At 41.1% G+C, this 24491-nt stretch overlaps 1 protein-coding gene across 2 annotated transcripts in view; it reads left to right on the top strand.

Annotated features, from left to right (window-relative positions):
• HHIP (hedgehog interacting protein) overlaps window positions 1–24491 on the top strand; it is a 110686-nt gene that overhangs the window by 18268 nt on the left and 67927 nt on the right. For both annotated transcript variants that reach the window (XM_084856173.1, XM_084856172.1), the window contains exons 3-4: window positions 11458–11614; window positions 12611–12812. In XM_084856173.1, coding sequence (XP_084712299.1) covers window positions 11458–11614; window positions 12611–12812 — 359 coding nt within the window. The remainder of the gene's footprint in view (window positions 1–11457; window positions 11615–12610; window positions 12813–24491) is intronic.

The raw sequence follows: 24491 nt of genomic DNA on the forward strand, positions 1-24491 counted from the left end.
ATTCTTTGGATCCAGATCTACAGTTTGGATCCAAAGTAGGCTTTAAACATTATTTCTAATTTTGTATAACTACTTTGTTTCAATCGAAAAATACACATATCTGCCCAAAGACTTGGGATGGTATCCAACTAGTGTCCCACCACTGATGGAAGGTGGAAAGCATCTGTCAATGGAACAGGAAGGGGGCAATTTTTGGTGATTGGGGTTGGGGAACTAGAGCTGATTTTGGGAGGGTATGGAGGCTACACGGGAGGGGAATTTCCAAAAAAAAATTCTCCTCCTTGTTCCACTGAGAGATGCCTTCCATTGGTGGACGGACACTAGTTGGAAGCCACCCATACAGTCTTGACAAGACATGCGGGAGGGGGAGATGGAGGATAGAAAGGGAGATAAGAACCGCAAAATATGCCATTTATAAAGCACAGCAAATTGATGGAAGTTTTCTATTATCACCCTTTTTAATGTATAAAATGAAACAGAAAAATGTGAAGAAAGAAAAACAAGAGAAAAGGTTAGATCTTAAGGTATGCTTTAAAAGAAGAAAGTTAAGAACTGAAATAGCACAGGAAAAAGAACACTAGTCACAGGGAAAAGTAAAAGAGGGGAGAGGAGTGAGGGAAACCCTAAATCCAAACAGATGATCAAAGGAAAGGCAAGCAAAGAAAACAGAAGAGCACCAGGTAGCAATAATGGAAGGTGATGTCCTGGCCCCTTTGAAGTGCTGTGCTAAAAGGCAATATAGGCGGCCCAAGGTGGAATGGTGAACAAAATCAAGGAGGAGCTCCACCCCCTCCCTTCTCAAAAAGCCTAGGAACATAAAACTGTTGTTTGGGGAACACCCCAAATAAAGAACATTTCCAAAATGTTTGTCTTTTTAAGAACTGATTTTGTAGTAATGTAAGTTAAACGTATCCAGAGGACTAAAGCAAATTTTCAGCTGAATTCTAGGCTCTGGAACCAGTTCTATGGTGCTGTAGAATACACTGGGAAAAATATAGTGGCTTTTAATAAAGACAAGAGACCACAACATAATAAAGAGGATTCTTATAGTGCAATCCTGCATCCATTTATCTGGAAGTAAGCTTCACTGAATTCAGTGAGACTTACTTTTGAGTAGATATGTATAGAATTGCCGTGTTAGTGCATTAGGTGACAAGATAATTTATACAATGAGATCTGTATTGACCATACATAGGGTACAATCCAGCAAACTTGGATTGTGTTTACAGCCTTTGACATCATTAGGTGAGTTTGCACATCATGCTAAGCCACGCTGAGAATAAGCCACCATGGCTTGGTTGTTCGCTCACTAGCCCGACAGACAATTAGGCGCTCTGCGACTTCCCATGGCTTGTTTTCCCCCTGTCCTCCTGCTGGCTTCTGACATGTATCCCAGGCACCTTTGCAGTAGAACTCCTCCTTTCCTCAGAACTCCTTTCCTACAACATTGCCTTTTCTGCATTTAACCTGCTAGGATTGGTGGCTACCCAGGGAAACTCCACACACACACATCAGATCTCCAAACGGAATAGATTTCCCTTATGAACATGGATACACATTCACAAACTTAAAAAAAAATTCCGCAGTATTCCATAAGTGTACAAGAGCGCAAGAGTGCACATCCACTATTTAACCCAACATACCGATATCCCCCTTTTGTCAATGTCCTGGTCAATTTCATTCTCCAATTCCCCTTGCTAGCAAACACCCTTTTTTTTAAAGGCTGCTTCACATACTACCAAAATAATTACATCCGCCCCAAAAGCTCCTTCTCCTGCAGCTGCCAGCTGCTTTTGGCTCCCCCCTCCTTTGTGCTTGTTGCTTCTCTCCACTGGTCTCCATTTGTTAGCTGTCAGATATGCATATGGGTTACAGAACAGTGGTGGGGATTGGTACAGATATGCACATTTCAAGGCAGAGCAGTAAGATAGGTAAAAATATGCAAATTTCAAGGCAAAGCAGTGAGGTGGTGGGGGAAATTACATAAATTTCATAGCTGCAGACTTTCAAATGTGCACACTTGTGCAAGACTGAAAAAAATAAAATGCAAACGCATTCAGGACACTCTCCTGTGCCCTTTCTTCTCAGTTTTTAGGAGCACGGGGCAGAAGGCACTGAGAAGAGACGAGGGAGCATGGCAGCGGCACTTGCAAGATCTCGAGGAGCAGTGGGTGGTTTTACTGCTCTTGCCAGGTGGCTGTCTAGCCATTCCCGATAATCCATGATGAAGTCTCCCTGCCATGGGTTCTCAGGGTGGCTTGTTCGTGAAAAATAAGTCACCCTGCAGAAATCGCAACAGATTCAGATGTCTTGACAACCCAGCATGAGTTGTTGTGTCATGCAAACCAGGCATGTGTGATTAAGGAACACCCAGCTTTTTCTGGATTGTGTCTATAATCTTATCACCTTTCCCATCAAATTGCTTTGCAGGGGATATTTTATCTTCCAACTGCTTTGACTTTAGGCTGATTTTTATCAATTATTCTATTATTATTTTTGACTTTGCTTATATGCTGCTACCCCTTAACAATGGATATCAGTGTGATAGCTCAGGAATGCTTAACTCTCTTACATTTAAATTAATGGGATTTAAAAGTGCTAAACTTTGGCCTGACCATGGCCACTTGTTCTTCTTGAAATTATCTATCTTATCTTTATCTGTCCACAAAATGTTCAGCTTTCTGATATCAAACCTCCTTTTGAAATATATTTTCTTTTACCTTTCCTCTTTCCATCCTTACATTATAATTTCAAATAGTCTTGATGCAGAAGAATGCTGAGCAGATAAGACCTTTGAAATAAAGGCCACCTTCAGATTCTACACCCAAATGATTTGGAATTATGTGCATTAGCAAAGCTGAGAAGAGCTGATCCTCAGGCTTAGCCCTTTTCTCCATGAAGCTTTTAACCTCCCACTTTACTGAAGTTCCTGCTTTTGGATTCTTTGTGGGATGAAGATTCGATCCTCTACAGATGTTTTTTTTCCTGGAGGTTTTCCTTTTCTGCCTTTCTATGTGCTCCATTACATAACCTCTAGGTGGTGCTGTGATATAGCAGAAGGGTTTCATGCTGCCTTTGCTGGATATACCAAATTTTCTCCATTTGTTTTTAAATACGAAAATGGTTGTAAAGGAGCGGCATTGGAGGAGGAGGATGTCATGTAACACACCCACAAACTACCATGAGTGAAGAATCATGAGTTCACTGTTCGCTCACTTGCTGTGGATGTTGAAATTGACTTCCTATTTGTCTGCAAACCAAAGCTTGCTGTTGCATCCAAATGCGGCACATATGGTTTGCTCAAACTATAGTTTGCTCTTAAACCAGGATTCCAAACCAGGATAAAACCAAAGTTCGCTGTACCTGGATGCAATGGAAAACTATGGTTTGCCAACCAACAGGAAGTCAGCTTAGAAATCTCCAGCACATGAGGGCGAAGAGAGAGTGTGAGCTTGAGGCCTGGCTCTCCTCAGCTCTGCCCATGCACCCAATCCAAAACCATGGTTTGGTGTTACATCTGAATGCAGTAAATATAATGTGAAGACTAACTACTTTGTTGATCTGAGATGAGTATGTATAACTACTATCACACGTTAAGTTGCATAAGAATCATTTATGAAATGTGTGCAGCTTCTTAAAAAGCTGTATAAATAATCAGAGCTGCAAAACAAGGAGTAGATTAATGTGAAATAAATTTGGAAGAACTTTTTTTGGGCAGAGGGGAATGCTTATGTACAGTGTGCTCTTGATTTCTTTGAACTCCCAGGATGCAGAACATTTTTGCAGTGTTCTCTGATTGACTTGAGAAAACATTTTGGAAAGAGTTGCTTTTTCCCTTTGGTGTGGTTTAACATGTATCTAAACTCATTCAAATATGAAAATATTATTATTGTCTTTGTAAACTACAGAGACGTTTCTAAGGCTTTCTTAAACCAGCTGTTCGTTGCTCTTTATTGCATTCCCCAAAGCAAAGCAGAATAGATCACAGTTGCCAAGACTGCCTGTTGAGCAGCGATAACAGATTAGATTAAATGTTTGACTCATGCTGGAGGCCGCCAGGAAGGGTTATTTATAATTTTTAAAAAATCTATATAAATAAAAAAATTTAATTAGCACATGCACGAAGCATATTCCACTAAACTTTAATGCTATCTTTGTTGTTGTTGTTCTTGAGGAAAATGTTCTTTCATGCTGTGAAAAGGATAAGATGCTAAAGGAAGCAGGGAGAGAGAGATCTGAGCTGCACAGGAGCTGGAGTCGAAAGAGCCTCACTCCCCAGATCAACATATGTGGTGACGAATGACAAATTTATTTTCCTACAGAGTTTGTGTATATGTAAAACTGCTGAAGTGCATCAAGATGTCAAGTGCTTTTTGTGACCACCCAGGTTGCCTTGAAAGATAACCAGATGAAAACATAACTTTAAGCGCTGGACAGAGCACTGGGTTTTGGAGGAAGCAGCTTACATGTTATAGCATCGGCTAGAATAGGATTTTTTCCTTCATCAATCAGATGTTAATAATCATTCTAAAGACTCATTCTGAAAGAGGGCCACACTGACAAAAAAATACACACCCATGTCCAACTGAGTTAACTGATTTGTTTGGCAGAGTGACCAGTGACATCTGTATTAATGATGCCTGAAAGTGCTATGGTGAGATTTGATTCCTACTTCTGAAACAAACAGCCAGTGGCTGAATTCTAGAGGGCATTGTGACTTTAAAAAGAAAAAAGTAGGGGAAGCTAGGGGGTGCTTTTTTCTTTTTACTGTTACGATGCCCTCTAGAATTCAGCCACTGGCTATTTTTATTTATTTATTTGTAAGCCACCTTTCTGGACCAGGTCCATCCCAGGCAGCAAACAAAATATAAGTTTTAAAATAAAGTATACAAGAATTTTAAAATACAAGTATAAAAATATTTGCCCCAGAAGTAGGAACCAAATCTCAGAAAACACATAGAGTTGTCATTTATTCAGTTTTTACTGTCTCAGAGGGAGCAATGCTATGGCCACTAGACACTGTCTGGGGGGCCATAGGATTTTTTGGTTCCTGAGAACTGAGGTCGGAGGCAGGGCTGTGACCATGGCTCTTAGAAATCGCGCCCACTGCCCCCTCATAGCCACCACGGTTCTCTCCACGCCGGCATGTCTCCGTGCTCGGAAATGGAACATGGAGATGGGGAAAAGGGAGCAGTCGTGGGGGGGTGGGGAGGAGATCATGCAAGCTGCATTGTGCTGTGCAGCTTACCCTCCCCCCCGCTCCTGCTCTGAAGCTTCCCAGCCAGACAGGTGAAATTGCCTGTCTAGCCAGAAATGCAGGGCAGCCGGAGTATGGAGGCGAGGATCGGCTCTGTGTTCCGGCCACCCTGCATTGGATAGTCGTCACCCTCCAAGTTCGGAGGCTGGCCACTATCTCCATAGGATTGTACCCTTAGAGTTGTAACCATTTCTAGAGGGTAACCATGTTAGTCTACTGCAGCCAAAACAACTAAGTGTCTTATGGCACCTGATGTCAGGATTGATTCTGAGCATATGGAGATAGTTAACAGTTCAGATTCACAAGGGGAACAGCCAGAACCAGGGGGAGGCATCTTCCCGAGCGACTTCAGATGTGGATAGGTGTGCTTCTCACGATGCTAGCACCCAGATGGCTGGGCCTGAAGCCCCCCCCCCTACTCCTTGAGAACCCAGGGGGAGGAGGGGAGTGCGGTGTGTGACCTGAGGGATGCTAGACTGCGGTGCAGAGCTAAGAGGGAAAAGTTAGAGGCGGAGCTCAGACGGTTGACCCAGCTGGCGATGCGTGAGGGTCGACGTAGGGGAGCATCACTGGAAGGGAGGGGCATCCCTCCCGAAGTTATTCTAGCCAGCAAGTTCATTTTTCAAACTGCTGTCAACATCGTAGCTCCCATTTGGATCCCCTGTTGTCATTCCTTTGTAGCCTGAGAGTCTCCGAGGATTTGCATCTGTAATGAACCTGTTGATAGTGAATTAAAGGCATGAGACTGAAGCCTCTCTTCTTGTGTGTGTGCATGACTTTTTAAAGTCTAAAAAAATGTTATGGCATAACCTTTCATGGACTAGAGTCTTGAGTTCACGAAACCTTATGACAGCGTTCCCCAGTGCAGTATCCTCCAGATGTGTAGGACTACAATTCCTATCATCCACATGTAGTATAGCCAGTGTGGGAATTATGACATTTCAGTCCAACATATCTGGGGGGCTGGGTTATGCCATAATTAATTTGCTAGTCATTAAGGTACTGCAAGGCTCTTTGTTGTTGTTTTCTAAAAGTTGAACACTATTTTCATGTGGAGTATGAAGATTTATATTCTTGATTGCTGAGAAAGATATTTCAGGAGTTGGCTTTATTCAACTGACGTATTTATTGCCTTTTTGAGAGTGGAAAACAAAAGCAAATCTTGCTTCAGCAACTGTTATATCTTAGAAACATTAATCAAAAATAGACTTACCAAGAACACTGAATCAGAGAGGAAGAAGACAGAGGGGATAAAAGATGGCGCCCCACAATTGATCCCAGCATACAGCCATAATAAATATCTGTCATAGAAATGTACATCAAGCCAAGAGAACTAATAAGCTCTTGAAGTTCATCTTCTGATTTAAATTTCAGTGGTTTTCAAGATAAGGAAAAGGAATAAGGAATTGAATGGAGAAGATACAGAAAAGGAGACCAGGAGATGAAGGGTCCACATAAATAGATACACAGGAAGATCTTAAAATTTCCAGAAACATTGGGAATACTAGAGAATGAGAGGATTTACTAACATGGGCTAAACATTTATGTGTGTGTTTTTAATTCCACCCTTCCTCCAAAGAGCTCAGGATACATAGTCTTTCCCTTTAGTCTTAGAACAATCCTGTGATGTTAGGCTGAGCAATACTAGCTGTTCACCCAATGAGGGTTGCAGCTGAGAGGGGATTTACATCTGGGTCTCCCTGGTTTAACTTCATCAGTGAAACCTAGAAAGAGAATATATTGAAGAATCCCAGAAAATGAGTATTAATAAGCAGAAATTCCACTGATTTTTCCAAAGAGTTGGTGCAAAGAGGTGTGGCTGTGTGATTTTGGTTTAGTTATTATTTTGTATATTTCTTTTTGTGACTTTAACTTGGTTCATGTTTTTAAGTATAGGTATGTTTAAAGCACAAATAAATCAAGACAACTTACAATGGGTAGTCAGCTTTTTTTATGCTTCTATACCATTGGGGGCGCGGGAGTTGTTTTGTTTTGCTCAAATCCATTTCCCTTAATGTTCTGAAGTCATGACCAATGCAAGTTTGTGATAATTTTTTTTTTTTTTTTTTGGTGAGCTAGAAAATATATTCTGATATGGATAAGAATAAAACTTGCTGACAAGTACATCTGGGAATATGCAGCAACCCAATGACAGCAGGAAAATGTGTAACGATCCAGTAAGGTTAGATGGAATTCATCTCAGTTGAATTATAAGCTTACCTTAGTACCAGAGAATACATATTTCTTTCTGCAAGTGTAGATACATTCCTGGCTCCCCTTGGAAATCTACCTCCTTCATTCCAAAACTGGTCAAAGTTTGCCCAGACCCTTGTGTTTTATCAGCTTGGTTTGCTGTCTGTTGGAGTGCTTGCTTCTGAGATAGAGTTGGCATCATGACTTTTGGGTGAGAAGCATAAAAATGTCCAGTACTCTGATATTTCTACTATGGAGCCTTGGACTACACATGTGTCACATTTCATGTTTCTAACTGTTGTAGAACCATGTAGATATCTCTATCAGTGGATGAAGCCTAAGCATCCTTATCTATAACGCCCTAGGAGATTTTTTGTGTTGCCTGGTAATGGTGTCTTGATGAAGTCTCTGGAAATGGTTGGCTGAACTACCTTAATGTAATGGGGCAGGGGACAAGGCAGTTAGAAGGCTCTCTGGCTTCGTTAGGGTAATCTGCTGTGATCCTAGGGATGGGTAACCTGCAGCCCTAGGGCCACATGTGGCCTTCAGCCTAATTTCATGCAGGCCTCAGTCTAATTTCAACATCCCTCTGGAAGCAATCAGTTCAGACTTCTGGCAAGAGTGACCTGTGCCTTCCCTGGCAACCCATTGGTGGGAAGGAAGAGCAGGGAAGAGAGAGAGAGAGAGAGAGAAGAAAGGGGTGGCAGAAAGAGAGGAAAGGTGGTGGCAGAGAGAGAGAGAGAGAGAAGGGGTGGACCTGCCCACTTTTAGCTCTGACCCCATCTGACCCTCGACAGATTACCCCTGAGAGAAAATGGGCCTCAACAGAAGAACAGTTCACCATCTTTGTCTTAGAGAAAAGTAAGATAGGCAGGAAGGGTAGAAAAAGCAGATATCTAGGAATGGAGAAGTCAGAAGCTTGAAAAGACTGGGCTTTCATTTTGGTCACCACCCATTCCTGCCTGTGATTCCATACTGATAACTGCTGAAATGGGGCCCCTAAAAGCATGGACATTTGCTTGTCATTTAGTTATGGTTCAGAGGTACAAATTCATAATGAAAAGGAAGTTAATGATGTTGAGAGGCAGGAATTTCCCTTTAGGACAGTGGAAATATGTGTTGGGCAAATAGTTGAGCTGTGTAGGATGGAGTAAGATGGAAATACCTCAGGATTAGATTCATGGAGACTGGCAAAGGAGAAAGCATAGATGGTCCCAATAAAGAGCTATTGTATCAAAGAAGAGAATTTAGCTCAGTGGAGGGAACTGTTTTCAAGAATGGTCTCCCATTCAGGCACTGAAAAGACCCAGACCTCTGCTTAACTTCAGCAAAGTTGCTGTGCCATGTGCCTTTAGACTTTAACCCTAGTTCTAGTTATGTATAGACAGTTTAGAGGAGATGCACACTATCTGCATCTCATATGTTTCTTGACAGAGGCAGGAGTCTTGTTGGAAGAGAAATGCTTCTGCAATCTCTGACTTTAAATTGGTGATTCTCAAACCGGAGGTGTCACCCTGCCTGGGAATGGGTTAGGGATGAACAACACTGTATCTGTGCATACGTAATACTGTTACATGAGTATGACACCAGTTGTTCCATGTAAACATTTTATTTCACAAATTTCTACTACTAATTCATTATGTATTGGAATTAGCCACTAGCAGTACTTCCTGCTAAATGAATAAATATGTTATGTAATTCATACCTGAAGTTGTAGTGCCCTCTGAGTGTTCACTTGTGAAACATAGAAGTGGTAAGATATCTAATAGTGAATGGATTTGTAAAGATGTTGTGAAATATTGAATTCCACTTAACTGTTCATCAGGCTCAGTACTCCGAGTGCAAGAGGTGACATGGGCCACTCCATGTCTGCTTGAAATTTAAACTGAACTTTTTCTACAATCAAAAGACTTATATGACTGCTAACCAACAAAAGACATTATTTTAACTTGCAATGTATGTGTCCAGACCCTCAGAAATGCGATCAGCAATAGACTATGCTGCAGTGCTTGTTACATATAGAAGCATAAACATGTTTTATATCTATATAACACACATATATAGAAACTCACGCATATTCTGTAGAAACAATTAAAACTGCAACATGCCAGTTATTAAAACACACATGCACACACATCTTCTTAAACCTGCTATTATAACATTATCAAATCACAAGATCAGTCCCAAAATCTGCTGCAGTGTTTTGTCCATCGGTCTTCATCAGTGGCTTGTATACATTCAGTCCAATCTAATTATATATTTGAAGCACACTTGAAAATCCTTTCTAGCACAGAAAGCAGCTAGCTTGTTTCAATGATCTCTTGTATGGATCCTCCACTGTTAAGACAGCCTCAGTTATAATGGTGAGTTATATGGTAATGGCTGCACAGATTCCCTTAGCAAAAGCTTGGTGTTCAAAATGCATACCATCTCTGGTATAATAATAAAAAAAAAGATTTGGACTGCCATGATGATGAATTAAAATAACAAGTTATGAGTTGCTATGGGAGGGAAGAATGAACTCCATCCAGACTTTCCAAAAGAGTTGGATACCATTTCATCAATTATTGGAATAGGTTCTGGCAAGGTAATTTAATTTAATTTTGTGAACCACCCAGAGAGCTTCGGCTATTGGGCGGTATAGAAATGAAATAAATAAATAAATAAATAAATAAAGATAGGTATACTATATATGTGTTAAGTTGAAGTAATGTAATGGTCTTGAATGATTGTATTGGGAAACAAGTGTGTGTGTAATGAAAAAAGACAGTCTCATTCCCCTCATTTTGACTTGCATAAAGTAAACATATCCATATAAACTTGCAAACTGAAAGAGAAATGGCTCCATTTCATAGGTTCAGTTGTACTACATGACCACACTGTGTCTTGCATATTTTTGCTGTTGGGTGTATTGCCATTTTAATTGTTTCTGCAAAAGATGTGTGTAAATAAATTAGCACTGTATTGTCATTTATTGTTGATCCTATTTTTGAGTTTTTGACGTGATTGCTAATCAGGTTTCCTCTTGCTCTGTTTACTCATGAAATTGTACTTCACTGCAAATATGCAGTCACCAATTGGGGTGGGGGAATAACGTCTAATAACTTGTAAAGAGTTGGCACAAATACATTCAGATAAGATACTTGTAGTCAAGTGCTGTACTATCTAATAATGGAATAACCTGGGATTTCAGGACAGAGCCAATGGAGCCAAAGAGAAGTGTTCCCAAGAGAATGTTCTTTCATAGCATCATAGCTAGGGTCCCAGTGAGTTCAGAGGAACTAATTCATGGCTATTCTGAATGGCTCTATAGACTACGTTGGTATAATCTATGTGGGTTTGTGGATTGTTTGTGGCATCCATATTTCATGAAGTGTTATATTTACCATAAACTCTGCAACTGTTTGGCTCTATACATTGTTGGAAATTCCCCAACATTTACTTGTAAGATAGGTAGCAGGATGAAAATAGAAATGAAAATAAATGTTGCACGGTGTATTCTTTAATACAGCAATGGTAAGTAAAATGTCTGCGTACAATAATATCTTAAAGTTTCCATCTTAGATTCTGATATCAGTGACATTCATGGGAACTTTAAAACATCTCTATCTTGCAGAAGAAAGCTGCTTTTAATATGGACAAATTTCTCTGTTAATTCTCAAGCATTACTTTGACTTAATTAATTGTACTGCTGAAAGATCTAATAGCAATAAACCACTAGACTACTTCTTTTGTCTTATTTGTCCATATTAAAAGCAGTTTTCTTCTGCAAGATAGAGAAGTATTTTTAAAAGTTACTATTTGTATAATCAGATATAAGATCTTGAGATTAGATGATATCGTGTGAGCCGCATCAGGCACAGTCCACTGTAGAAAAGCAACATATAACTTAAGGGCTGGCTGAGGAATGCAGGTTGTAGGACTTTTTTCTGTCTAAACACTCATAGGATTGCACCGTAAACTAACTAAAATTAATATGATAAACATTTCTTCCTATCCTTTTAAAGGTTTCCTCCAAACGACAGCTGATGACTTTTGTTTGTACTATGCAAGAAAAGATGGTGGCTTGTGCTTTCCAGATTTTCCGAGAAAACAAATTCGAGGACCAGCTTCTAACTATTTGGACCAGATGGAAGAATATGGCAAAGGAGAAGATATCAGCAGGTTCATAAAGATAAATCTGTTTAATCTAAAAAATCCAACAAATCTTTGTAGTTTTGACAGTGAGTTGAGTCAGTCTACGCTTATGCTCCCCAGCTGTGTCATCCAGATGTTGCTTTCTGTTGCTTTTGCTAACAGACCATCCTTTCTCAATGTATTGAATTCTTGTGTAATACGTACTTTACTAATGATTCATTGATTTAATGCTGGATCAAATACATTGCAGATGTCTTATCTCAAAAGGTATCCAAATTTAATTGTCGGTAATTTGATTTCCCCCCCGCCCCCGATTTGTTATCAGCAAATCGTTCTTGTTTTCCTGGTTGTTCATTTTCCCCCTCCCCTCTTCTTCTACGTTATCATTTATGACAAAAATGGGTGAAGACCATTTAAGTTTAGAGCAGCAAAGAACAGATAAAATAAATGCTTTTTACATGGTCAATATTTAGTGGTTATCCCAGGATAATGGGAAATTTAACCAGTGTTTTCAGCAGTGAGAGATTGGGGTCACCATGAATTTGAAGCTACATAATACCCAATGATGGCCCAATCCCATTTTCCATAAATGTATTTCCGGTTTTGTTCTTGTTTTTTTTAGCACATAGTTAACTTTGGGTTGTTTAACTCTCTTACAACCGGAAGTGTCCAGGTTCATACATCACAGAACAACCTGGAGCCAATCAGATGTTGATTATGCAAAGAGATAGTGGCTTGCGTGTGACACACAACCCAGCAAATCATGGGTTAATTCATGGGTTAAATCACCATGATGTATGAATGGGCCTGTAGTGTTAGAATATTCCTGTCAATTTTCCTATCAGCTCTAAAGCTGCTGAAAAAGTTGATGCCAGTCATTGTCTTTCTTTGCTCTACTGAGTACAGCTATCCATATGACTGGTAGGAGCAAGATATCACCTGTTATAGGACACATTTTGATTTCTTGCTGATCTGTTGCTACCACAAACAAAACTGATTTTATTTTTTGCTTATCTTGTTTAGGAAACATAAACACAACTGCTTTTGCATTTATGAAGTTGTAAGTGGTTTGAGGCAACCTGTTGGAGCCGTACACTGTGGAGATGAATCACAGCGCCTGTTCATCCTTGAGAAGGAGGGATATGTAAAAATTTTCACACCGGAAGGAGATATAATCAAGGAGCCATTTCTGGACATACACAAACTTGTTCAAAGCGGAATAAAGGTTAGAATTCCTTTTATTTACCATTGTCCACCCACTTTTCTTTTAATCTAATCCTCCATTACATGTTCTACAGCTTCAAGTTTTGTTTTATTTTTATTTTAATGTTTAAGGAAGAAAATAGGAAGAAAATGCAAATGTTTTAAGAAGGAGGAGCCCGGCCAACTAAAGAAAGAGATGAATGGTCTCTCCTCTTCCTCTTCATGGTTACAGCCCTATGAACGTTAGTCACGTTTAAGATCAGTTGAAACCATTTGAACTTAAATTGGCCAGCTGGCTCAGTCAGCTCAACAGCCACAGCTCAGCAGCAGAGGCACATGGTTTGCATGCATAACGTTCTAGGTTCAATCTCCAGCATCTCCAGTTAGCAAACGGTCTTAGGTAGCAAGGCCATGGAAATATCTGTCCCTGAGAGTTCCGAGAGCTGCCAGCCAGAGTAGATAGCACTAGACTGGATAGACCAGCAGTATGATTCAGTATAAGGCAGTTTCATAGACTGAAGCTCAATGGTAGAGCACATGCTTTGCATGTAGAAGGTCCCGGGTTCAATCCCCGATGTCTCCAGATAGGGCTAGAAAATCTCCTGCCTGAAACCCTGGAGAGTTGCTGCCAGTCAGTGTCGACAATATTGGGCTAGAAGGACTGATGGTCTGGCTCAGTATAAGGCAGCTTCCTTTGTTTCTAACTTTCTCTGCATTGGTGCCTATAATTTAAATATCACCAACATTATATAATTTGGATCCAGCTCACTTTTTATTCTACTAAAGATGATAGATTTTTATAGATGATTTCTGTGGAAGCAGTTTTGTCCCTTTCGATATTTATTCCTTGGCACCTAATGTTCCCAGTAGTTCTGGTTGTTGAATACAGAAGGGGGAGCTCTCACTGCATCAGCTACTTAAGAGGACAGCTCTTCCGTGGCCTTTTGTTGCATGATAAGATGAAAACCTGCTCTGTTCTTCCTTGTAAACTACACATTGTATGAACCTTTCCTAATCCAGAATGCATGTCGCATGACATGCTAGGCAGGGGGAAGGGGTGTGTGTCATTTTGTATGCAAAAAGATTAGGGCACTCATCTGTGAACAGTAGAAACTTTCATTAAAATAAGTGGAAGGACTTGTGTTGAATTAAATGGTGCTAAACTAGAAACTGAGCAGTAACATGAAAACATTATTCCTCAGTATGTTAACTTCCAGTGGAGTACTTTGCAGAGTGAGAAAATTTAATGAAAAGGTAAGCACAGTGTTAAAGAACAACACAAGGCAATTATGTATATGCTACATTTTTAACTCTAGGACTGTACTCACATCAAACTTAATTTTCTAAATACATTTTGCCTGAGGCAATTAATAAGGAGGCTAATAGTCTGAAATCTCAATAGGTTTAAATACAACATGACATTTACGTTTTGTGATTAGATTTGGTATAGAAAAGTACATTATAGTTTAGTAATTACAGTCAAACCATATTTATATGCAGCTTTATTAAAATCAGTTCTTATCCTAATTTCATTTCATTTATTACATTTCTGTACCACTCAATAGCCAAAACTCTCTGGTGGTTTACAATATTAAAACCCTAAAACTACAATATAATAACATATTAAAACCAACTTACAGAACTATAACAATTTTAAACGATCAGCAGTAAAACCAGGGATCACCTGACTATGTATAATTCAAATCCACTAACAAGGAATCGAACTATACATATCCTAATGAGGAGGCCTCTCCCCTACTGAAATGTCTTTATTTGTTTGTCTTCCTTTTTAATTGTGGACAGTGAGGGAATCATCCATAGCTGCTATTAATCTGTCCCATTTTATTTATTTACAGAGCAATCCTATGGAGGTTGTATGGGTGGGGTGGGTGGTGGGAGAATCCATGGCAAAGAACAACTATTTCCTAGGCCCTGCCCTGTCATTCATGTTGCCAGTCTGCCCCTGTTGCCTGCAGTATCTTGCCCCACATCTACTCTGGATGTTGGCAGAGTCCAAGTCCCCCATCTTCAGAAGAGTTTTGACTTGGAAAAAACTTTAAGATATTATCTTAGAAATAGCTAAAATTACATTTTAATTTCACACGATTCCAGATTAAATTTTAATGGGAAACACTTCGACTACAATTCTATGCACGCTTACTTACAAGTAAGTCCTATTGAACTGATTCTGACCTACTAAGCAAATGAGCATAGAATTGGGCTGTTGTCTGCAGTCCAGGAACATGTGCATGCCCTTTGTGTGCACCCACCTAGATTCCCCTTAAAGTAGTTTCCATTGCCAAATCCCCCAACTGTTTCCAAAGTAGCTTGAAAGATACTTAAGGAGGAAATTACTGCTGGTCCACCATATGCATTATACTTTTGTCTGCCTTCCCATTTGAGAAGCTCTCACATCAGTCCTCAAATGCTTTTTAAACTCATGAGATTTCAAAGTAGAGTTTAGGAATTAGTGGGAAGAATTATTTCAAGGAAAATTTTCCAAATAACTCTAGTGAGTGTGCTGATATGTGAGTGTCCTCAATGTATTTTAGGCTACAATCCTATACACACTTAACTGGGAGTAAGCATAATTGAATTAAATGTGACTTGTTTCTGAGAAGACATGTATACAATCGCACTGTTAATTGCCCTTTAGGAGGCTGTTCCTTACAATACAAAAATGTCCACAAGATAAATTCTGAGTGTGGCATGTATCTAGGTGGAAATCACATGATACATTGATCTGTTGCATGTCTTAAACTGTCACTATACATTTTACACTATTGGTGGTATAGCAACCCTAGTTTACATTACTACGGGTACAGAACTTCTGAAGTTGAAGCAAATGAAAAAGATTTACTGGTTTCAGTGGATAAGAATTGAACACAATTCAATTCTTTACACAGTTTAAGAGGGCAATTTTGTACTTTAAAATAATCATTTTTATGCTTTCAGGATTGAAATCAGTATATCATTTCATACTGTTTTGGTAACTTAATTATACAAGGGTATGGAGTTACAAGATCTGCAAAAGGAATGTGCTAAAAGACAAGCTATCCTGCTTCTCCGTAGGCACTTTGAGCAGTGCAGAACAAAACGTGTGCCTTGGAAACTTACAAAGCTATTGTATCAGAGTTATATTGTATTGAGATCAACCATTTAAGAAATGATAGTAGTGTTTTAATAATAAATCTAATGAAAACAACATGATAAAAGCACAAAGCCTCTGAGGAGAATGAAAGAAACCCCCATGAAAGAGAAAACATATGTCAGGGAAATGAATGATACTGAAGATAGGCTGTTAAGAATATATGAGCTAGACTCCTTGACCTCAGCCACCTTCTGCTCCCCTCCAGGCTATGAATTGTTTTTGCTTGTCACAATGGCTTAAATTTTAATAGAAAGTTTCCCTAAATCTTGAACCACATCTGCTTCTTTGTTTCTTTCTGTAGTCAAATCCTGCTGTGAGGCCAGCTATACATACTTCAGTGTTTCCACTGTTTTTCTGGAAGTACAGTATTCTTATATAATTCCTTTTGTGATCATTTCAATCATTCACAGTTTGTTACAATTTCAGTGAATTACATATGTAAGCAAAGGTATTTCAACTATGTATTCTTAGTTTTGCAGTCCACTCTTTACCCTGTTCTTGCAAGCACTCACATTTGCGTATATGCGGTTCTCCAGTTCAGTTGACTTCAAACAATTTCTGATGCTTTGTGCAGTCCTTGAAGAAAAGGGTAACTAGCTGACACTTTACACTTACGCAGCAATTTTTCCCTTCATGTCTGGTGTTGAACATGGTAACATTTATATGAGGGACCAATATCAACACGCTGGTCTATACACAGACATATGCAGTGGACATGTGCTAGGGACCAATGGTTGGCCATATAGTGTCTCAGCACATGCCACTGCATGTTTGCAGCTGTGCATCCCCCTTCAGATGTTACTGTGTTTGTCACATGGGCATGCAGTAAATATGGAAGAAATACACCTACCATGTAAAATGGTCCCAAGAGAATTGAATATCAGATCTGAAATGGTCCATCTCCTTCCATAATGCACAGTCCATCTCCTTCCATAATGGATATAATGGGCATAATGGATACCTTTCCTCCACTGCTGAAACTCAGCAATGGAATGCAACATGCCTAGTCATTACTTCCAATAGGAAGGTAATCCATGCCCCAGTATGTAGACCCAGTGTGGCCCCACTCCTTCCAAAGGCCACATGTGTGGACCCCTTGTTCTCTGAGCATGGAAAGAGATAGCTCACGCTGTGTGTTTTTTTCCAGTGGCTCCACTTTTAAATATACTGAAATGGTGGTCACTACAGACTAACTTTCTGGGTTGAGGAGTGCAAGATCTCCTCTTCCTGCAAGGTCAGTCTTCTTTCAGTACCATACTCTGTGGCTGCCTGTGCTGTATTATTCTTGTATACTAAGGGCTTCTTCACACAGAGCTTTTATCCCGCTATTGAGATTGGTTACTCATGGAAGTTTGCAGGCTGTTTAGATGACATTGTTAACCGCCAGGGCGTCTCCTGCACTAAATGACCTTTATTCCATTTTTTAAAAGATCGGAGATAATGAGCTATCAAATTACCACGCTTGAGTTCTGCATTGGTTCCCTTTGTGAAAAAGGAAAAGCTTCAACAAGAGGAGCTAGACCACAGCACCATCTAGTGGCTGTATAATGAAACACATGGAAGACTCAGATAAGGGGAGAAAGGATGGGGAAAAGCCCCATTTTAAATGCAGGATTTTAGGCTGGTGTAGAGATGCTCCATATGTGCAGGCAGCTAAGAACTTTTGCCTTTGTAGAAGCAGCTACATATTTTCTTGTTCTTTTTGCCATGGGTGGCTTCTAGATGCTATGGTTTTCATTCACAGGATTTCTCATGTACCCCCTTTACTTCATAGGGTAAACAGATTTATACTCAAGTCAGGAATGGATGTGCTAAACTGCTCTTCGATCTTTTTAATCATACCTCTGGCCACTATGCAAGAAGATCTAGGTATCGACCCTTTTCTCATCACAAGTGACTTGGTGAGAAAAGTCCCATGAACAAAATTGTTAGTAGCCTCCTTGAGAGAGGGAGTGGTGCCTGCTGCTTTAAAAGAGGCAGTAATTAGACCACTCCTGAAAAAGCCTAACCTGGACCCAGAGGATGTTAACAATTATAGGCCAGTGGCCAACATCCCCTTCCTGGGCAAGGTGCTTGAGCGGGTGGTTGTGGGACAGCTCCAGGCACTCTTGAATGAAACGGATTATCTAGATCCATTTCAATCGGGCTTCAGGCCTGGTTTTGGAACAGAAACTGCCTTGGTTACCCTGTGGGATGACCTCTGCCGGGAGAGGGACAGGGGGAGTGCGACCCTGTTGATTCTCCTGGACCTCTCAGCGGCTTTCGATACCATCGACCATGGTATCCTTCTGGATAGGTTGTCTGGGTTGGGAGTTGGAGGCACTGCACTACAGTGGTTCCACTCCTACTTGGATGGCCGATTCCAGAAGGTGGTATAGGGAATAATTGCTCTGTGCCATGGCAACTGTGCCATGGGGTTCCACAGGGCTCTATTTTATCCCCCATGCTGTTTAACATCTACATGAAACCGCTGGGGGAGGTTATCCGGAGGTGTGGTCTGAGGTGCCATCAATATGCGGATGACACCCAGCTCTACCTCTCTTTCTCATCAAAACCAGGTGAGGCAGTGGCTGTTCTGAACCAGTGCCTGCGCACGGTAATGGACTGGCTGAGGGCTAATAAACTGAAACTCAATCCAGACAAGATGGAGGTACTGTTAGTGGGTGGTTCGTCTGCCCAGCTAGGTGATATTCAACCTGTTCTGGAGGGGGTTGCACTCCCCCTAAAGGATCAGGTTCGTAGTTTGGGGGTGCTCTTGGATCCAGAACTGTCACTTGAGGCACAGGTGAACTCAGTGGCACGGAGCACTTTTTATCAGCTTAGGCTGGTATACCAACTACGCCCTTATCTGGACAGAGATAGCCTAGCTACAGTTATCCATGCTCTGGTAACTTCTCGTCTGGATTACTGCAATGCGTTATACGTGGGGCTGCCTTTGAAAACGGTCCGGAAACTTCAGCTGGTCCAAAATAGGGCAGCAAGATTGTTAACAGGGACTGGCCTGCGAGCTCATATTACGCCAGTACTTTTCCAGCTGCACTGGCTGCCAGTCCATTTCCGGGCCCGATTCAAAGTGCTGGTGTTAACATTCAAAGCCCTTAACGGCTTGGGGCCAGGTTACCTGAAGGATCGCCTCCTCCCATATGTGCCTGCCCGGACCTTAAGATCATCATCAGCGGCCCTTCTCCGTGAGCCCCTGCCAAAGGAAGTGAGGCGGGTGGCTACTAGGAGGAGGGCTTTTTCTGTTGTGGCACCCCAGCTCTGGAATGAGCTCCCTAGTGAGGTTCGCCTGGCGCCTACATTGTACTCCTTTCGGCGCCAGGTGAAGACCTTTTTATTTTCCCAGGCATTTTAGCTTTCTAAATTTTTATCTTTGCTGTTTTAAATCTGTATTTTAAACTCCTGTACTGCTGCTAGGTTTTATTGTGGTTGTATTGTTATATTGTGGTTTTAATGTTCTATATATTTTAAATTGTTTTATTGTGTGTTGTTTGGTTTTAATTTTTGTGAACCGCCCAGAGAGCTTCGGCTATTGGGCGGTATAGAAATGAAATAAATAAATAAATAAATAAAATAAATAGCCCCATGGCCACAATCCAGCACAGAGTAAAACAAGCTTAAGCTTAAGCTTGTTTAACTCTGAAATCAATGGAGTGATGAATACAAAAGCAATTCTGTGACCGTCTAGCCGCTGTCTAGACGGCCACAGGATTTTTTGGTTTCTGGAAACAGAGGTCATCTGACCTTGGTTTCCAGAAACCACACTCCCCACCCCCTTGTAGCTGGCACGGTTCTTTCCACACTGCTGCTGTCTCCATGCTCATAAAAAGAGCACAGAGAAGGCAAAAGGGGGGTGGTCCAGGGGGTGAGGAGGGAGGAGACCGCAGAAGGCACTTTAGACAGCTTCCTATTAGGTCTCTGGGCCCCTTCCCTCCCCCTCCCCGAAAACATCTAGCCACGCAGGGAGGCTGGAGCACAGAGGAGAGGATCCCCTTCGTGCTCCATCTGCCCTGTACAGGATAGTCAGTAGCCTCCGAGTGCGTAGGCTGCCAACTATGTTGATAGGATTGTGCCCTAACTGAGTTAGGTGGTGGCTTTTTAGGACAAAGCCTCTTTCTTTCTTTCTTTCTTTCTTTCTTTCTTTCTTTCTTTCTTTCTTTCTTATACTTTTAAACCACCAAAGAACCCAAGTTTTCTGGGAGCATATAACATATTAAAAACCTAAAGTACAAAGAATAACCCAATGAATAAAGACAGCACAGAATAAAAACCAATATAAAAAGAGCAGTAATAAAAGTGCCCCCTTCATGGATCACTGCCTTGTTGTGGCGAAGGGGCTTGCGTAACTCAGTGAAGCCATAAGCTATGCCGTGCAGGGCCACCCAAGACGGACAGGTCATGGTGGAGAGTTCTGACAAAATGTGGTCCGCTGGAGAAGGAAATGGCAACCCACTCCAGTATTCTTGCCAAGAAAACCCCATGGAACGTATCACAAGGCTAAAAGATATGACGCCGAAAGATGAGCCCCTCAGGTCAGAAGGTGTCCAATATACTACTGGGGAAGAGCAGAGGGAATTTCCAGGTAGCGCCAGAAAGAGTGAAGCGGCTGGGCCAAAGCTGAAAGGACATTCAGCTGTGGATGTGTCTGGTGGTGAAAAGAAAGTCCGATGCTGTAAAGAACAATATTGTTTAGGAACCTGGAATGTCAGATCAATGAATCAAGGTAAGCTGGAGGTGGTCAAACATGAGATGGCAAGACTGAACGTCGACATCTTGGGAATCAACAAACTAAAATGGACCAAGCATGGGCGAATTTAATTCAGGTGACCATTATATCTACTACTGTGGGCAAGAATCCCTTAGAAGAAATGGAGTAGCACTCATAGTCAAGAAAAGGGTGGGAAAAGCAGTACTGGGGTACAATCTCAAAAAAGATAGAATGATCTCAGTACGAATCCAAGGCAAGCCATTCAACATCACAGTAATTCAAGTCTATGTTCCAACCACTGAGGCCGAAGAAGCTGAGGTTGATCGGTTCTATGAAGACCTACAACACCTTCTAGAACTAACACCAAAAAAAGATGTCCTCTTCATCATAGGGGATTGGAATGCTAAAGTAGGAAGTCAAGAAATCACTGGGATAACAGGCAAGCATGGCCTTGGAGTACAAAATGAAGCAGGACAAAGGCTAATAGAGTTTTGCCAAGAGAACACACTGATCATAGCAAACACTCTTTTCCAACAGCACAAGAGGCGACTCTACACATGGACATCACCAGATGGTCAATATCGAAATCGGATTGATTATGTCCTTTGCAGCCAAAGATGGAGAAGCTCTATACAGTCAGTCAAAACAAGACCTGGAGCTGACTATGGCTCAGATCATGAGCTTCTTATTGCAAAATTTCGGCTTAAATTGAAGAACGTAGGGAAAACCACTAAACCGTTCAGGTATGACCTAAATCATATCCCTTATGAATATACAGTGGAGGTGATGAATAGATTTCAGGGATTAGACCTGATAGACAGAGTGCCTGAGGAACTATGGACAGAGGTCCGTAACACTGTTCAGGAGGCAGCAACGAAATCCATCCCAAAGAAAAAGAAATGCAAGAAAGCAAAGTGGCTGTCTGATGAGGCTTTACAAGTAGCTGAGGAAAGAAGGGAAGCGAAAAGCAAGGGAGAAAGGGGAAGATATACCTAACTGAATGCAGATTTCCAGAGAATAGAAAGGAGAGACAAGAGGCCTTCTTAAATGAACAATGCAAAGAAATCAAAGAAAACAATAGAATGGGAAGAGATCTAGAGATCTCTTCAAGAAAATCGGAGATATCAAGGGAACGTTTTGTGCCAAGACGGGCATGATAAAGGACAAAGAAGGCAGGGACCTAACAGAAGCAGATGAGATTAAGAAGAGGTGGAAAGAATACACAGAAGAACTATACAGGAAAGATCTGAATGTCCCTGATAGCCATGATAGTGCAGTCACTGAACTAGGGCCGGACATCCTAGAGAGTGAAGTCAAGTGGACCTTAGGAAGCATTACTAACAACAAAGCTAGCGGAGATGACAGTATTCCAGCTGAGCTATTTAAGATCCTAAAACATGATGCTGTTAAAGTGCTGCACTCAATATGGCAACACATTTGGAACACTCAAAAATGGCCACAAGACTGGAAAAGGTCAGTTTACATTCCAATTCCAAAGAAGGGCAATGCCAAAGAGTGTTCAAACTACCGTACAATTGCGCTCATTTCACATGCCAGGAAGGTTATGCTCAAAATCCTACAAGCTAGGCTTCAGCAGTATGTGAACCGAGAACTACCGGAAGTACAAGCTGGGTTTCGAAGAGGCAGAGGAACTAGAGATCAAATCGTCAACATTCGCTGGATCATGGAGAAAGCAAGAGAATTCCAGAAAAATGTCTATTTCTGCTTCATTGACTACGCTAAAGTCTTTGATTGTGTGGATCACAACAAACTGTGGCAAATTCAGAAAGAGATGGGAGTACCAGATCACCTTACCTGTCTCCTGAGAAACCTGTAGGAGGGTCAAGAAGCAACAGTAAGAACCAGACATGGAACAACCAATTGGTTCAAAATTGGGAAAGGAGTACGACAAGGCTGTATATTGTCACCCTGCTTATTTAACTTATATGCAGAGTACATAATGAGAAACGCCGGGTTGGATGAATGACAGGTCAGAATTAAGATTGCTGGGAGAATTATCAACAACCTCAGATACGCAGACGATACCACCCTAATGGCAGAAAGCGAAGAGGATCTAAAGAGCCTCTTGTTGAGGGTGAAAGTGGAGAGTGCAAAAGCTGGTTTGAAACACAACATTAAAAAAACTAAAATCATGGCATCTGGCCCCATCACTTCCTGGCATACAGAAGGGGAAGAAATGGAAGCAGTGACAGATTTTATTTTCTTGGGCTCCAAGATCACCGCAGACGGTGACTGTAGCCATGAAATTCCTTGGGAGGAAAGCTATGGCAAACCTAGACAGCATAGTAAGAAGCAGAGACATCACCTTGCCGACAGAGGTCCATCTAATCAAAGCTATGGTTTTCCCAGTAGCAATGTATGGCTATGAGACCTGGACTATAAGGAAGGCTGAGCGCCGAAGAATCAATGCTTTCGAACTGTGGTGCTGGAGAAGACTCTTACGAGTCCCCTGGACTGCAAGGAGGTCAAATTAGTCAATCCTAAAGGAAATCAACCCTGAGTGCTCCTTGGAAGGACAGATACTGAAGCTGAAGCTCAAATATTTTGGCCACCTAATGCAAAGAGAAAACTCTCTGGAAAAGACCCTGATGCTGGGAAAGATTGAAGGCAAAAGGAGAAGGGGACGGCAGAGGATGAGATGGCTAGATAGCATCACCGATGCAATGAATATGGACTTGACCACACTCCGGGAGAGAGCGCAGGACAGGAAGGCCTGGCGTGCTATGGTCCATGGGATCACGAAGAGTCGGACACAACTGAACAACAACAACAATAAAAGTGCAGTGATCTAAGAGCACTAAAACAGTCCTCAAAATGCCTGGGAGAATTGTGCCAATTAACTGGGTGCCAATTAACTGGGAGAATTTAAAAAAAGATGTTCACTTGGCACTGAAAAGACCATAACATAGGCGCCAGGTGAGCTTCTCTGGGGAGGGCATTCCACAAACTTGGGGCCACCATTGAAAAGGCCCTCTCTCTTGTAGCCACCTGCCTTGCCATATTTGGCAGGGACACCTGGAGGAGAGCCTCACGTGATGATTGGGTGAGTAAATTCTGACCATAACTCTGTTTGGGTAGCCCAAGGGCCATATAACATATAGAGCATCAAAACGTTATAAGCACTTTCTTTGGCTTCTTTTAATAATCTTTTTCTTACTCAAGTACTTTTTTAATCTATGGGTGATGTCTGAACATGCATGGGATTGTGCGCTAAATCATAAACAAACAGGCATTCTGGCTTTGGATTTGATACTGTTCACTTTCTGTTCACAGTGGTCATTTGTGTAAAAGAGGTGGATTATTAACACTGTTGTAATGATTTAATGCAGCTATGGCTGTTTTCTAAGTACAGCTAATATAATTTTAAAAATCAATGAGACAAAATATAGTGCTCTAACCATGCTACCTGATTCACTATCACTCTTTTAAAGAGTCAGTAAGGATGTGGTTTCCATATCTGATCCCAGTTAAATTGGAATAAGCTGGAAAATGTGGTACTGTTAACTATCAATAGAATACACCCAAGTGCTATAGAAACCCATAGATTTAAACAGGAAAACTCTAATATATGCTAGTGGTTGCAGAACACTGCAATAATATGTGGGCAGTCTGTTTACGCTACAGACATTATAGTATCTGTTGATTTTGGGCCCAGTATCCTAGTTTAGAGGAACCTAGATGAGGAATGAAGATGATACTTTATCATTTTACATGAACATGTGTAAGTTTAATGTTCTGTGTTTCCTCAAGAGGAATCCCATGGTGCCAATTAACTGAACTTGCTCCAAAACAAGTCTCTGTTTGGAAAGTATAGTTTGCAT

The sequence above is a fragment of the Heloderma suspectum genome, chromosome 5, assembly GCF_057233095.1.
Source record: "Heloderma suspectum isolate Gila_16-S chromosome 5, 16-S_ref, whole genome shotgun sequence".
Lineage (NCBI taxonomy): Eukaryota > Metazoa > Chordata > Lepidosauria > Squamata > Helodermatidae > Heloderma > Heloderma suspectum.